Genomic DNA, 16047 nt, shown 5'->3' on the forward strand with positions numbered 1-16047 from the left:
TCGTCTGTATGGCCTCTTGGGAGTGGTTCCAGTTTCTACTGTGGTGGTAGGCGGCGCACTGGCTTGTGGGTTGGTGACCTGAACTACTGAACTGCTGACAAAAGATTAAAGGTTTGTCCAGCTGTTGTGAGGATCTGAGGAAAGGGTCCTGGTGCTGGAGGTGTAACAAACAGGTGCCTCCTTACTGACCCCTTTGGCCTGATGGGACGTGGAAGGTGACAAGAGGCTATCTGTCTCTGTTGGGCCTGACCCGCTGTACTCTCAGGCAGCCGGTATGGATGCTCCTGTCGACCTGGCATGGGTTCAGCAGGGAGCAGTCTTGCGTCTTGAAGAGGCTCTTCTAACTCAGGGAGGGCTGGAGGCAATGTAGCGCCCTGGAGCAGCACAGCGAGCTCCTGCTTCTTCTCCCAATTGTTATGCCACTGGACGAGGGTGTTCTGGTTCACCTGCACCAGCTGCATTTCTGTTCCCTGCATCACCAGAGAGTTACCAAGTACCAAGCTGCCGAATCTTGTGATAGTCCCTCAAAATTAAAGACCACCTTGAATCTGCCCTTTTCCCTTTCCTAACCGGACTTGGGTGAAGGTTGCAGAGCCTTAGGAAAATGTTCTCCACCAACCGACAGCAGTCAGGCCACTGAGCTGGTGCGCTACTCGCACCTAACATGCAATGGGTGGTGCTCTCGACACCAGGCGTGTTTGAGGGCTTCTTTGGCGTTCTGAAACGTCCACTCAAAAGTCTGTCCTGATGTCGTGCTGCATAGACCACCCGCTGCTTGTCCCCTTCATCCAGGCTCTCCCACAGTGAAATAATGGGGTTCACCTGCTGATTGCTGAGACAGAGAGAGGTCTGATCTCGGAGATTCACCAAATACTCAGCAAGTCTGTCCACGTGTTGGTACCCAGGGACATTTTGATCATCAACAGCCTATGCAAATGATGAAAGAATTTAGAAAATAGCAATGAAAAACCTTCAATGACACTGACTTTTAATGACATAGTGCTGTCTACTATTTAGTCTAATACTAAAACTTGTGTGTAGAAGTAGAAATAGTGTGTGTAAAAATATAAAAGTGAGTTATATCATTACTCACTGAGACAGCCATGCTGGCTGGACAACTGGCACCTTTATCAGTGGGGTCGACGACTTGCGTCTGTAAAGAATCAGTGTTATTAACTTGCATTAAGAACCCAATTCAAACAGTTACTGTTTGATCTCTATTTACCTTGGTTACTTTCCTGGCTCTGCTAAGATTCGGCTTTGCAGCAGCAACATGAGCGCCACCAAATCTTGGCTTGTCAAACTGAAAGGCAAAAAAAAAAAGAAAATCATTCAGTGAACAAAATGTCAAATATTCATCGTCAGTTTATGAGTGTCAATAAATCTCCAAATAGCGTACCATTGACAAATTCAAAGATGGTCGCTGCTTATGGCCCCCCGCTGCACTCTGTTGCCCCACAGCATGTTGGACCGGACCCACTGGTGCACTCTGATGAAGGCCCCTGAACAAAACCTGCTCCGGCTGGCTGTTGTTACATGGCAGAAGAGACACATCATTAATTAATTAGTTTACTGATATGTGCATACACACCGACACACACAACTTGAGTCTTTAATTGACCAGGCTTACCTTCTGATTGTGGAATCCACACACACACTTCCTCACTTGACCAAATAACGGCTTCTGTCCATGCGTCTGCATCGGACATTTCTGAATCTACACACACAAGTTGTACATTTGATTGAATTGAATATGAATTAGTGTGTAGTTACAGAGATCTGACGTAAATTATTTGCTCATTAGATGTTTATTAACTAATAGGAACCTAACACTTTATTGTATTTGAAACTATGAGTGAAATGTGAGAGTGAGAGTACATAACAATAAATACAATATACTGTGCTGTTAAAATACTCATACCCTTTGATACAATTCACACCACTTCTTCTGCCTGGGAGCTGGCCTGTTCCCTTCACCTGCAGGCCAAGACCCAGTGCTGGCAAACTTTCTCAGGCGTGACATCCACTCCGAGTCTGCCATCGCCTTGTGCGATTTGGATTTTGAAGACATAGCCTTTGGTGACATAAACGCATGAACATTTTTTAAATGCATGAAAAAAAAACAGAAGTTGTAGGAACATGAAAGCCAGACCTCAACCTTATAATACTGTTATAACCCTTTGGAAAACACTTATAACACATAATCTATATTGTGTCTGTGTTTGAAACACAGCTCATGAATTAACCTGATTCAATTATAAATATGCCTTCTTATGGTGTCTGGTGGAAAATATCATAAATAAGAAAACTAATGTTAGTTGTACTAAGTCTTCTTTGGCAAATATTATAATGCCTGGTTATATTAAGTATAGTAAATAGCTCAGCAGTTTTGTTCCCAATTAAACAGAAGACACAGTGTAACACACACAGTCATTTTGAATAATCTGGCATTTCATACAGCGTTAATGTTAATAAAATGTTAGAGGGTCAGGTTCACTGCGGAGTTAGATAACGTTACCATGATCGTAACCTAGACTGTTACACAAACGAGAATGTGATTAACGTTGGTTACGATTGTTTATTGTATAACGTTAAGCAACATGGCATTTACGTTACTTTGTCTAATATGAAGTTAGTAAGCTTAAAGCTGAAAGACTGCAAGATGTATTCATATTACGACCCCTAACCAATATATTTGTTATTACACCTGAATATAAACTGGGTAGAAATATTCCGCTTCAGTCTTCAAATTATGTTCTCGAAACGCTGTATTCAGAGCCTAACCTTAACGTTAACTTACCTGTATAAGCCACCTTAATAACGTTAACGTTAACTGATAACATCAGGAGAGGCGCGCTGACGATAACGAGCTATCGTTAAATCAGATAACGACTGTTTGTAACGTTAAATCAAACGATAAAGCAACATGACTTACAGTAACTTTACTGTACAGTGAGGTCACATAACGTAACGTTAATAAATGTGTAACGTTAACGTTACAACTTGTTAACTTTGCTCTTGCTAACTTTGATAGTGTCCGGGTCAATGGATTTGACGTTATTGTTTTATTAAGAAAAAGGATTACAACGTAGACAACTTAAGATAATACAACATGATGAAAATATATTCAATTTCAATTTTAATTCAATTTTATTTATATAGTGCCAAATCACAACAACAGTTATCTCACAGCGCTTTTCATAAAAGAGCAGGTCTAGACCGTACTCTGTGATGTTATATATATATAAAGGAATTATTGCCAAAATATTATAAATACAAAACAGTTCATATATATATGAAAATACAAACAGTTTTAACAACATGCGGTAATAAAAACATAAATAATGATAAAATAAATTGGTTGGCTACATCCAAATCTAGATCTTCATCTACTTGATGCAGGAAGAGCATCAGATGCGTCTCTCGGTTGGCGCCAGTCTCTCAGGTAAATGGTATCCAATACTTTTTGAATATGTAAGAATATGGAAATAAGTAAACATTATAATTTGACTATGTTGACTGTTTTCCCATAAGACATGACTACTATCATCAAATGATTTTAAATGAAAACATACAGTATATTTCTAATTATCATTCTAATGAAGGTTAAAAAAAATCATTTATAACTTTTTTTTTCTTTTTAATTTAAAAGTATTTATTACTGACCCATTTATCTCTATGGAAAATATAAAGATACTTGTGCCATTGCAAAGGATCTGTCAAACAAACTAATATCTGGCTTTGTGCCCTCTTCAAATTGCAAAAGACTGCGATTTAATTAAATAAGGCTTATAAATAAGATATTAAATCAGTAGGCCTATAAGTTATTCGGGTTGTTTTGGCAGTTAAAAAAGTAGCTAAGTAACTTTTACTCTACTATCCAACGAAGGTTAAAGTCAAGGGCAACTGGATTTGGTTGAAGATACTGGAAGACGTTTCGTCCCTCATCCAAAGGACTTCTTCAGTTCTGACTGACTGGCAGGGAAACTCAGCTATTTAACCTCAGTGGGGTCGTTTGCCAGGATTGTCGATACTCCTGGTTCGTTAGTGTTCCTGGTTGCTGTAACAACAGTCGTTAAGACTACCTGAGTCCTCAAACGAGTGTCCTCTGTCCTTCAAATGTAAGTAGACTGCAGAGTCTTGACCTGAGGAGTTGGCCCTTCTGTGTTGAGCCATGCGTTTGTGTAGTGGTTGTTTAGTCTCCCCAATATACAGGTCTGTGCATTCTTCACTGCATTGGACCGCATACACTACATTGCTTTTCTTGTGTTTGGGTGTGCGGTCTTTGGGGTGTACCAGCATCTGTCTTAGTGTGTTCTTGGGTTTAAAAACACAGGGATGTTGTGTTTGTTGAAAATCCACGCTGGTTGGTATGTTTTCCGCTCTGTGGTGCAGTGTTCTCATGACCCCTAGCTTGTGCTCCAGTGGGTGGTGTGAATCGAAGAGTAGGTATTGGTCTGTGTGTGTGGGTTTTCTGTAAACACCAATTTGCAGGCTCCTGTCCTCCTCAATGTGTACAGCGCAGTCCAGTCTACTCTACTACTACTTTTAACTTTTACTTGAGTAGATTAATAGTAACTTAACTTGTACTTAAGTAAAAATTCATCAATTTAACAGTACTTTCACTCAAGTACAATATTTTAGTACTCTTTCTACCTATGCTGGACCTTTACTCTGAAAAAAAAAAAAACTGAAGATAATAGCCAAGGAGGACTGGGCTCATTTGCATCTTTCTCTCGGAAGCTGCAACCCTGTCTCCTAGAATTTATTTTAAATAGGCCACTAGTGAGAGCCATGATGCCATCTACGTTTAAAACAAATGGATCAAAAGCTCCAGGGAGTATAATGGACATACGTTTCATTTGAACTTTAGTTTTTCATTCTCATTTACATCCTGATAAACATCATGCACGGAAATAATACTGCTGCCATAGATCTTTGAGGACCTACCTCACTCTCTTGGAACAAAGTGATTGGATTAAAGCGACTCTCTGTCATGTAAGGGAAGGCTTTAGTTTAATGTCAATAATCAATTTGCCTTTGATGTTTTTCCTCATCCTGGATGAGAACACATTTGCTTCTTTGTTGTTAGAAGTTATTTGAAAATAATAATAAAGACATTGCTGGAAAAAACAGTAATTCATTCAAAGGGATTTGTCAAATCAAATGATTTGAACCCTTATGTCAAGAAGGCCTATACAAAAACCTAAAAAACCCCTCACTTCTGTATGAAGTCGCTGCTTCAGGGAACATATCTGTACAGTCTGGGGCTGTAGCTGGGGTTCAGGGAGGGAGGGGGTCATGGGTAACACTTTAAGGTAGCCTACATAAATTATCATGAATTCATGCATTACTATTTGTTGCTCCCATTTGTTTTTCTTAACTAGATAATATAGATAGATGATAATTGTTGGTAATGGTTAATTAGGATTACAACACTTGGAATTCAACAGAATACATGTGCGTTCCTGTGACTGGTCAGATGGTTGGCCTGTCCCTTAACCCCTTAACGCCTGAATTTTTTTAATTTATTTGTGTTTTCATTTGCTTTCAAGCTGATGTTAAATTAAGTGAAGAACGTTAATTTGTCTGTAGAACATAGAAAAGATATAAATTCAGGTATGTGTAGGTATGATGCAAATTAGCGACAACAAGCATAAATGAGAAACCAGGACGTGCAAAAGGTTCCTAGGTTCGTATCAAATATGCACCAACAGGCATTGGGGGAATCCATGTGCTATTTTGGCTTGCAGTCTGCAAGGAGGAGCTATGATGCGATTTTGCGACTATCGGCGTCAAGGGGTTAACTGCATCACCACCCACCATACCTTATTGCCGACTGTTAATTATTGCACTTTCCTGCTAGTTAATGAATTGCTTCATGCTAGTGTTATGTCATGTTATGTGCAAATAGGAAACCAACAATGAATTACTGCTAAATGAATAGAGTGGAGTAAGAATACAAGATTTCTCTGTGAAATGTCGGCGCTGTATGTAAGTGTGAAGTATAAAATGGAAATAGGCTCAAGCATAGGACAAGTAAGAAAACACAATTTGACACAGGAAATAGAAAATCTATTGCTGGAAAAAACAGTAATTCATTCAAAGGGATTTGTCAAATCAAATGATTTGAACCGTCATGTCAAGAAGGCCTATAAAAAAACCTAAAAAAAAAAAAAACTCAATTCTGTATGAAGTCGCTGCTTCAGGGAAAATATCTATACAGTCTGGGGCTGTAGCTGGGGTTCAGGGAGGGAGGGGGTAGTAAGTCCTGGTTTCTCATTTATGCTTGTTGTCGCTAATTTGCATAATACCTACACATAGGAAATAGAAAACCTATTTCCTGTTTTTCTTCTCATAATTATTGCATCATCGGTCCTGGAGAAAGTCAGTAGGAGTAAATTTCATGAATTCTCAGCACTTAAGCTTGTTAACACCAGCAAGTATTTCAGAAAAAATAAAATGTTGCATTTATCAAGATGTGAGAAGAGGCATGAGTTGGTTCCTGGATATATTATATCATTCAAAGTAATTTAGTTTCTGGAAACAGGCTGTACGTACTGAAAAAGGACCAGCAGATATCCACGTTTGACCAGTGATGTGCAGGAACAAGTTTATTTAAATTTGGGTCTAAGAGACTTAACAGGAACATTGTTAATTTGTTATTATTTGGTTTGGACAAGAATATGTGTTTACTAAACACAGCATAAACAACGATGTAGAAAATAACAGGTACACAGGTAAATTTCAGTAATATTAATAACAAAAATGTTTAAAAAACTTAAAAAGAATACATGTTATTTTACATACCACTCACATGTTCGTTTAAGAAATTCTGTGAAAATGTGTATTTAAATATGCCTGTACATAAGTATAGGCTACAAATGATATAAAAATGGGGCAGCAGTCAATTGTTGTTCACTTGTTGCCTTGAAGGGATCATTTCACCTTAAAATCAAAAAGTCATATTTATCCCTCTTACCTGCTATAGTGCTATTCATCCTCTATCGTTACCATTAGGCCTACAGCACGATTATTTAATAAACCATGGGTTTTACATTTTTATAAGTTATGAAAGCAAAGGAACGTAATAAACCTGTTTTCCGTTGTGTGCATGTGCAATACTGACATACAAAGTGCTTTATTTCGTTTACACATTTAGACACTCGCGCTAAGAGGTTTCTGTCAATACGTCAGTATGTGCATTCCATTTAGGGAAACGCTGCTCCATCCGGGTGCAGTGATTGGCTGGTGCAGGAGGCTGGGGCCAATCGCTACAGCGTAAATAGCCTATACACTGTCAACCTCAGCAGAAGATGTTGTGCTTTCCTCGTTCAGGGCAAACAATGGCATTAGCCTGGATGCTATCGGTATTAGCAATCGTTTTCTTTCTTTTTGGCACTTGCGTTAAAGGAAAATTAGTCTCTGCAAATCCGGAAAAGTCCGCTAATTTGACCGCTATTGAGAAATGCACAGATGGCGAGGAATTCAGACTGATGACACATGACATGACTCTAACTGTGGCGAGTCTTGTTGGAGGGGTTTGGACGCCAGAAAGTGGTTACAACGGCAGGATAAAACACCACTCAGAGTTGAGCGTCATCTTAACTCCTGTAAACTACAATGACAACGGACTCTATGAGTTCACCTGCGGCAGCCGCGTTGTTACGGTCATCGAGCTGGAGGTCATTACAACCTGTGACGTTTCTGTGACAGAGGGAGACACAGTCACGCTTCCCTGCCATTCATTTACTGCAGGTGGATCTGCGAAGGTTATAAGATGGGAAAAAGACGGAGAGCTTGTGATTGAGCTGGACCCCTCCTCTGAGGAGATCAGATATGCGGCTAAATTTGAGAGAAGAGTGTCTGTGTCACCTGATTGGCATTTAAAGGGGGACACCTCGCTGACTTTTGAGCGGGTTGAGTCTGATGACCAAGGAGATTTCGTCTGCCACGCCCAAGATAAAGATGGAAAGAGAAAGCCTGTTGCTGTGAGAATGAGGGTTAAGAAGTGTAACCTGGATCAGACCACCTCCAAACCACCGCCTTTATCTGTGAGTATACGCCTCCTTTCTGAAAATAAAGCTCCCATGCTTTAGGCTTATTATCACTGTCGCGGTGTCTAACTATTTCACTGTTTTCTTTTTGTCTTGTCCCCTCTGTAGCTGACACAAAACAAGATGGGAGATTGGTCCATTGCCATTCTCGCAGTGGTGTGTTTGATTGTAGGCATACTTTTAGATGCTGGGTTTCGTTGGTTGCTAAACTACTGCAGATCAAATAGACCCGCAAAAGATGTGGAGATGGACCCTCGCCCTGTTGGTTTGCTGAACGCAAAAAGTTAATTTGCATTTTAAAGTGTTACAACCAATGAATAGCCTATTGGTTGTGCCTCCTGTATTTTTTCCTACTTGTTTACTTTGTTTAGCTGTGTTGCCATTTTTTTCTGAAGTCTGTGTGAGTATCTTCTTTACCAAAAAAGCACATTCTGGATTTTGAAATGTGATCATCTTTTGTTCACGATTTCTTGTGTCTTCTGTGAGGTGGAGTGAAGGAGCCGAGGGTCTCACCTGTTTACAGAACAACTAACAAAAAAATGAATTAAACGGGTAATGGAATAAAAAGCTGCAAGGTTGTAAAACCTAATTTAAAACAAAGTTGTGCTACACTGTTATTTCGTTGTAATCTAAGTGTTTTTGTTAATGTTACCTGCTGGCCTCAGGTGAAGATACCAACGATGGTCGTTCAGTCCTGGCCACCGGTAGTCCTAACGACTGTAACGTTGTTTTTAAACAGCAAGAAAATGTAATAATTTAATTTTTTTCTTTTCTTTCACGGGTGAGAAGTTAAATTGTCTTATGCTCTCCCAAATTACCTGATGTCCCAATATATCTGAATGACACCCTAAACACAATTTTTCACCTCTTTAAATGAAAATGGTCATTACCTCTGAAATACATTTTTAAATGGATGCTCATTTTATATGTGATTTTTTTTTTTAAACATGTTAGTACTGAAAAGAGCAGCCTGTCACGTCGACGCCCAGGCAGCCAGCAGATCGAGTCACAGGAAAACTGGCACGCAGGAGGCAGGATGGTTATGTAATCTTAAATCTGGAGGAATGAAGGGAGAAAAAATACAACACCATTTACATAAAAAGTAGCAGCACCACTCTATGAAAATACTTTGACATGGAAATTGTAGAGTCGTGCATTAGCCCATTATGTGTAGGCTATTGCAATATAATTAGGCTACTGATAGCCCTTGGGGCCTACATTAACACGTAGCCTAAGCAGCATTAAATGTGACAGTTGGTCGAGGTAAAGCTAGGCTACTTTTAATTATTTTGCACTGTGATCTGTGACAAACCACTAGCCTATTATTAGGAAACGTTTAAAATGAACGTATCGACTTCTTGACTTTCTTTAGGCTACTTTAAATATTGCTCAATACAGCAGACATGACGTGCTTCTTCCAAACCAGAGTTAACTCTAGCTGAGTCATCTTCCTGCTATGACAGTGCTATGACAGTGCTATGACAGTGTGTTTATCGCATGTTTTCTCATGTTTCTACAACTCTCATTTGACGGGAACATGCGTTGCGGAGAGTCCTGCCACCTAATCTGATTGGCTAACCAACCCTAACCCAGGGAGGCAACGATTAGGCTTCTATTCAGAGGCAGAATTGTCGAAAATGTGTTTGCTTACAATGGTTTCGATTAGGGTTTCTGAGTATCATCCCAGTATTTGTAGAAAATTTAGTTACAAACCTCGGAGACTCCGTTGAGCTTTCAGCAAAAAGACTGGAAGTAAACGGGAGCACCAGCAGGCTGTCCTGGTCAGCACCAGTCGGCTGGTGGCTGACCAGGACAACATAAATAAATATAAGGAAATATAGAACCATTAAATCAAATAAAGACAAATATATTGTGTCATTAAAAAAATAAAGGACAAAATGTGCAAACTTTCCCCTTGGGAAATACAAAAGCAATTAAAACACAATGGATGGGATTTGTTCTTGGAGGCTATTCATAATGATAATAAGGTTGAATCTCATTTAAACAATGCATTATATTTTAGAAAGTCTTATTTTGTAAGTGAAATCTGAATAGTACTTAACTACTGTGTAAAAGAAGTGGAGTAAGTAAAATATTTCCCTCTGAAATGTATTGGGGTAAGTCTACAGCTGGTGAATAATCATCAGAGGAATCAAAATTTGGTTAAAGTAAAAAGTGCATGTCAGTAAATATCATGTTAAAAAAGTTAATTAAACTGAAAAATTCCTGCACGGATAAGTTCACACAGACTGACCTGGACAAACTGCGAGTTACCATATAACCCCTGTGCATGAGTCATACTCCTGCCGACTGTTCCCCTCTGTGCAGTGGGTGTATCAAGGGAGAAGAGTTTCAACATACGCACGCTGAGATATGTTGTTTTTGTTCCCACCAACACTGACATGAAAGTAGTCAAGTTCAAGTTTATTTGTGTATCACATTTAAAATCAACCCTAGTTGACCAAAGTGCTTCCCAGGTTTCAGATCCTTTATTTAAGCAGAACGTACCTTTACACCAATGGAAAATACTCAAGTAGGCCTAAAAATCATGAGAAATCCTTATTAAGTCAAATACACAAGTCTCAGCAGCATACTTAAGCTTTACCTAGGCTATTAAAGTAAAAGTGAGGGACTTTACATGTGAAACTGGCCTAGTCCTCACTGTATTCATTAGGTCTATGTAGCCTAACCCCAGAGAAACAAAGACAGACAGGAAGAGACTTTTTAGCTTTTCTCTCTCCTATCAACCCAACAATCCACCAGCCCCATTTACACACCACATCCTCTGAATATAACTGTTTCAGAATCTGCTTTTTTGCACTGGCTTCAAACCAGATGTGTATACTTGCACATGGTCTTACAGTACAACCTCTGAATTAGACTACTCTCTCTCATGCTTGACTCACTTGGCAGTCGCAGACAGCCTTTTAGAGCCCAAGGGAGTAATTTTTAGCTTAGCCTACTCCTTGAGGAGCTTTTACTAGCACTTACTGTGGAAGAATCCCTAAATAAACATGATCCACTACACAACTATAGCCTAATCCCCTACCATGACTTTAGGAGGTTTGGTATCACCAAATGTAGAATCAATGTGAACATCATCTGAAATGATGGGTTCAAGGGTTCACCTTTATTGTCATTATACAGTACAGGGTTGCATAAAGAAAGACACTTGTAGCCCTTTCTAGCACATAAAATAAACAAATGTTTTAGAGCAGGGGTTTCAAAGTCTCCCCCCCAGACAAAGCTTGGGAAAAAAGTGCCCCTCTCCCCCCTTAGTTTTGCTAACATACACCCTAATATTGCTGTCTGACTTCAGACTCCCCCCCCCTCGTGCCACTAGGGAGCGCCAGTGCTAAGGCTATCCTTAACGTTGTCATAGTATGCTGTGAATAATATTACTTACGGAAAATACTAACCGTTTGAACTTAGGCCTTTTACCTTTTCTCAGTGGATATTGGTTCATTGACAAGTTTGCATCACCTGAAAATTGTTTGCCAGCGTGAGAATCTCAGTAATCATTCACTGATTATTTCCATTTACTGAATGTCAGACTAAATGACAGCGCAGCTACAAATAAACATAAAATGATGATGATCTCATTGAATGCTGGTAACCAAGCACACCTGCGCACATCTGCACATACAAAAGCTCCTGCAAACTGACTGCGGTGTACTGCTGAGTCAAATGTTTTGATGAATTAACATAATAAAAAAATAAAAAAGTATAATGAAAGAATCGCATGTTTCACTTCATATAATAGTCTATACGTCCAAGCAGATGTTTGTTAAGATCTTCGAAGCTGTAACTGCATTTGCAGCCATCATGCCTACGCTATACACTTTGTTCTGGTTGACCCAAAACAAACAACCTAAAATAGCCTACTGGGACGACTGAGGAAACAGGAAGAGAAAGCTGCTCTATGTGGGAGGAGTAGGACACATGATTTGCAGAGAAAGGCTTCAATACAAAACGAAAAAGTTTGTTTTCTGTCTGGGTAGGTCGTTTTAATCCTGTTCGTCTCACGACGTCTGGGAAGCTGAAATTATTATTCTGTTCTGGACTTAACGGGTAAATTCATTTTCATTTCAACAGATTCTGACTTCTGTTAGACAACTCCCTGAGATATCCGTGTGTCTATTTATTTTCCAAAAGAAGTTTTTGTGCACCCCAGGAAATATTACCCTAATCAAGCAGGTGTTGGTTTATTTGTTTTAGGAATGGCTTTCATCTTGCAAATGTACGCTTCATTTTCAATTTGTTGATTTCCAACACAGCTGATTTACTGATGTTATATGTTTCCATATTTTGTTGAAGGGGGAGGAGGCAAACTTAGAATTACGTGGCCTATTATTTTGAGTGAAGGTACTTTTCAAAACAATGTTACAAAGCGCTACAGTGATAAAGAGGAACAAGAAACTAGGACGTCTGTGTTTACATTTTTCACTGGAAACGGATCTCTTCCGCCTGTCAGATAGACCAACGCTAGGCGTTATCCAAGGAAGAAAGAGGTCCTGCATATTTTTGTTTTCACACGATTCTTGTTTAGTTTTATATAAAAGTTTTATATATAGGCCTACGCAGTTCTGGACAGTAACTAAGTACTTCATATGAGGTAGGCTACATATAAGGTCTACTTAAGTATTTTCTTTTCATGCCACTTTCTACTTCCACTCCTACAATTCAGAGGGAATGTTGTACTTTTTACTTCCCTACATTTATCTGGCAGCTTTACTTTACAATTTAAGATTACATACATAAAATATGAAGAGTTGTAACTACACAACAGTTTACACAAGTACAGCTGAAACGATTAGTTGACATTACTTTTTTTTTTTTTTACAAACCAAACAATCAATCGAAATAATCAACTGAGTAATCCATAATGAAAATAATCAGACATTGCAGTCTGATACAAAATAGTTCAGAATGAGCTCCACCTAAACAACAAAAGTAAAATTTTACATTAATGCATGAGTAATAATCTAAATATATAAAACATAATTGTATAACAATCACAGATTACATTTTTCTGCAGTAGGCTGCTTTTACTTTTTTTGTTTTAACTTTTAATAGCCTATTTTAAGTACATTCTCCTGATTTTACTTAAGTAACATTTTCAGTGCAGGTTTTTTACGTGTAACAGTATTTTGAGGCTCTGGATACTTCCTCTTGGTACCCCAACTGAGTAAAAGTGTATAACTTATATAATTATTAGCATTCAAATATAGCCTATAGTAATAGTACGCTACTCAATATGCAGATGGCCCTGGTCAGAATCATATAGACTAAATTGTATCACTGAAGTATAAATTGTGATGCATTAATGTGTAAGCGTCACTGAGTACTTATGGTGTCCAGCCTTTCTGCTTCTAACCAACATGTACATTTTGTTTTCCCAGGATTGCCTGAAGCCATGGGCTCACATCAGCCATTCAAGTACCACTCGGCCAGGGCGTCATCCTGCTGTGCCTCAGGAGACCTTCACTCGATGTGAGGACTTTAACAGTGGAGTGGAGACTCAATACAAACTGGGTTCACGTTTACAGAAATAGGAAGGGAAGATCCCAATCTTCAGCACAAATACCTCAGAGACAGGGCATCTCTCTTCCAGGCTGATACGAGACATTTCACTTGGCAAACACTCAGGAATATTTTGTTTATCCTGGAGAGCTGCTGTGCTTTCAGTTACCCACTGGAGGTCGATGTAGACCTCAGGATGTTGTGCTGTTTTGAAAAGTGACAGAGACGAAAAGTGCATGGACGTGTCTTGCTCTCTTTCTTTCATGTTTGGATTACTTGGGCTGTAACAAAGTGACACAAGAGTCAAGTCAGAGGAGGATACACAGCCTTCATTGTTGGTGAGTACAGTCAATTTAATGCTTGGCTTCACTTCCATAAAGTTGGGGGACTGATTTTTTGAAGAAAGTTTGATCTCTTCTAACATGTAATGTTAGAAGACTTAAATGTAATAAATAATATATCAAAATAAATCCTAAAACATATTAATCTCGGAGCCAGAATAAAGGGGCCTAGCAGCTGAGTAACCTCTCAGTAGATTTGTGCTTCAGAAGTGTGACAAAATACATGAGTTGGTGTCTGTGTCTTTAAAAGTCAAACTAAATCAATGGGACGGGTGTTGGGAGAGACCAGCAGATGACACCATTTGACCGCCACTGGCCGCAGCCCACGTGAAGTCTGCACTGGCCATGTGTGAATGTGTGGAGTAGGGTTAACTCACTCACTGCTCTGTCATCGCAGTCAGACCACAGAGCTGCCTGGAGCAATCCCGGTAGAATAATGGCACCGGCATGGATGCTCTTTGCAGTTATTCTAATTTTTACAGCCAATCGCGTTTTGGGAGAACTTATCTGTTCAAAATTGGGAGACTCGGTTCATTTGTCCGCGAATGAAAAATGCAGCGACGGCGAGCGATTCCAAGTTATTCATCGGCTGAAAGATGACAGCACCCGGACTGTGGCGACACTTGTCGACGGTGTTTGGATGCCACAAGAAGACTACAAAGGCCGAGTTAAACAACATTCCGCGTCTAGTATTGTCTTAACCTGCGTAAACTACAACGATAACGGATTGTATGAGTTGACCTGCGGCAGCCGCGATACTTTAATCGAGCTGGAGGTTATCCCCTTTGACGATGTCTCTGTACCAGAGGGAGACACAGTCACGCTTCCCTGCCATTCATTTACTGCAGGGGAACCTGCGAAGCGTGTAAGATGGGAAAGAAACAGAGAGCTTGTGGCTGAGCTGGACACCTCTTCCGGAGAGGTCCGATATGGGACTGAATTTGAGAGAAGAGTTTCTGTGTCACCAGATTACATGAAGGGGAACACTTCGCTGACTTTCGATCGGGTTAAGTTTGACGACCAAGGTGATTTCCTCTGTCACGCCCAAGATAAAGATGGGAAGAGAAAGCCTGTTGCTGTGAGGATGAGGGTCAATAAGAAGAACCCGGATCAGACCACCTCCAAACCACCGCCTGTAAGTATCCTACGCCCCCTTTCTATAAAAAAAAAAAGCTGCCATGCTTTAGGCCTGTATCATTTGTAATCAAAATGTCTGTGTCAGTGTCCCACTGGGTCTGAATTCCTCTGTTTCTTTTTGTCTTGTCCCCTCTGTAGCCGACACCGCGGCCCCGTGAGATGGGAACTTGGACCGTTGTCGCTATAACAGCAGCTGTGGTGTGTCTGATTGTTGCACCTTTAGCAGCGTGGCTGCTAAATTCGTGGCTGAAATCTGCGGCAGATGTAAAGATGAGACTTTTAAATGAGAGGGTCCATGTGGGTTCTGAAGTTAACGGGGGGGCTTCAAGGCCACATTTAAATAGGCCTATTAACCCTGCTGATGAAGACCCAGGGCTGAACGAAATGCTTGTTGAGATTTAAATTGATTTAAATTGATGCGACTGGTGAAACATATGAATGATCTTATTTCACTTCTTTCCTACATTGAACTGCAGTATTTATTATAAGCACAGTGGCCTTCAAGGTCATATAACTGTTCTCAAACTGTGCATACGACTGTGTTAGCAAAAATCCCACAGTGTTTGTTCTCTGCGATCACATTTAAAACTGCCCCAGGCCATGCTATCCACAAATGTTAGCACACACCTTTAATTACATAGCATATTTAAACATAATTCATTAATAATAAATCAAAAGAGAATAATATTTAAAACCGTTAATGTACGAATGAATTGGCCAAATAAATAACCACTCATCCTCATCAATTATTGTCATCATTAAAATATTTCCCCTAACTATAAAAACAGAGTGGCCATTTGAATAGGCCTAAATGAGAATGTCCATAATGTTTTGTTATCAACTGTTTTGGTTTTCACTGATTTAATTGACTTATGGCCTATAATGTGTAAAATAATATGCCCTTTTCTGGTTTCCACCTCGGACCCTGTTTCACTTTCTTCAGTCTGAAATTCTTTAGCTTTATTTGTTTTATAGGAAAAACAGCTTTC

At 39.6% G+C, this 16047-nt stretch overlaps 2 protein-coding genes across 2 annotated transcripts; both read left to right on the forward strand.

Annotated features, from left to right (window-relative positions):
- The first annotated feature begins 7330 nt into the window (after positions 1-7330).
- Positions 7331-8601, forward strand: si:dkey-22i16.9. The gene is made up of 2 exons (XM_046065682.1): positions 7331-8054; positions 8166-8601. The coding sequence occupies exons 1-2, from the start codon at positions 7347-7349 to the stop codon at positions 8343-8345; spliced, it is 888 nt and encodes a 295-aa protein (XP_045921638.1). The 5' UTR covers positions 7331-7346; the 3' UTR covers positions 8346-8601.
- A 5717-nt stretch (positions 8602-14318) lies between these two features.
- Positions 14319-15603, forward strand: LOC123981062. Its single transcript, XM_046065678.1, has 2 exons — positions 14319-15056; positions 15197-15603. Exons 1-2 carry the CDS (start codon positions 14358-14360, stop codon positions 15458-15460), a joined length of 963 nt encoding a protein of 320 aa, XP_045921634.1. The 5' UTR covers positions 14319-14357; the 3' UTR covers positions 15461-15603.
- Positions 15604-16047: the final 444 nt, after the last annotated feature.

The sequence above is a fragment of the Micropterus dolomieu genome, linkage group LG12 (genome assembly GCF_021292245.1).
Source record: "Micropterus dolomieu isolate WLL.071019.BEF.003 ecotype Adirondacks linkage group LG12, ASM2129224v1, whole genome shotgun sequence".
NCBI classification, from domain to species: Eukaryota; Metazoa; Chordata; class Actinopteri; order Centrarchiformes; family Centrarchidae; genus Micropterus; species Micropterus dolomieu.

What these genes read in the sequence shown, in the direction of transcription:
- LOC123981062 (XM_046065678.1), top strand. Translation starts at nt 14,358, where the DNA reads ATGGCACCGGCATGGATGCTCTTTGCAGTTATTCTAATTTTTACAGCC. An exon ending in CCACCTCCAAACCACCGCCT is followed by an intron (nt 15,057 to 15,196) that starts GTAAGTATCCTA and finishes TCCCCTCTGTAG; the next exon opens with CCGACACCGCGGCCCCGTGA.
- si:dkey-22i16.9 (XM_046065682.1), top strand. Translation starts at nt 7,347, where the DNA reads ATGGCATTAGCCTGGATGCTATCGGTATTAGCAATCGTTTTCTTTCTT. An exon ending in CCAAACCACCGCCTTTATCT is followed by an intron (nt 8,055 to 8,165) that starts GTGAGTATACGC and finishes TCCCCTCTGTAG; the next exon opens with CTGACACAAAACAAGATGGG.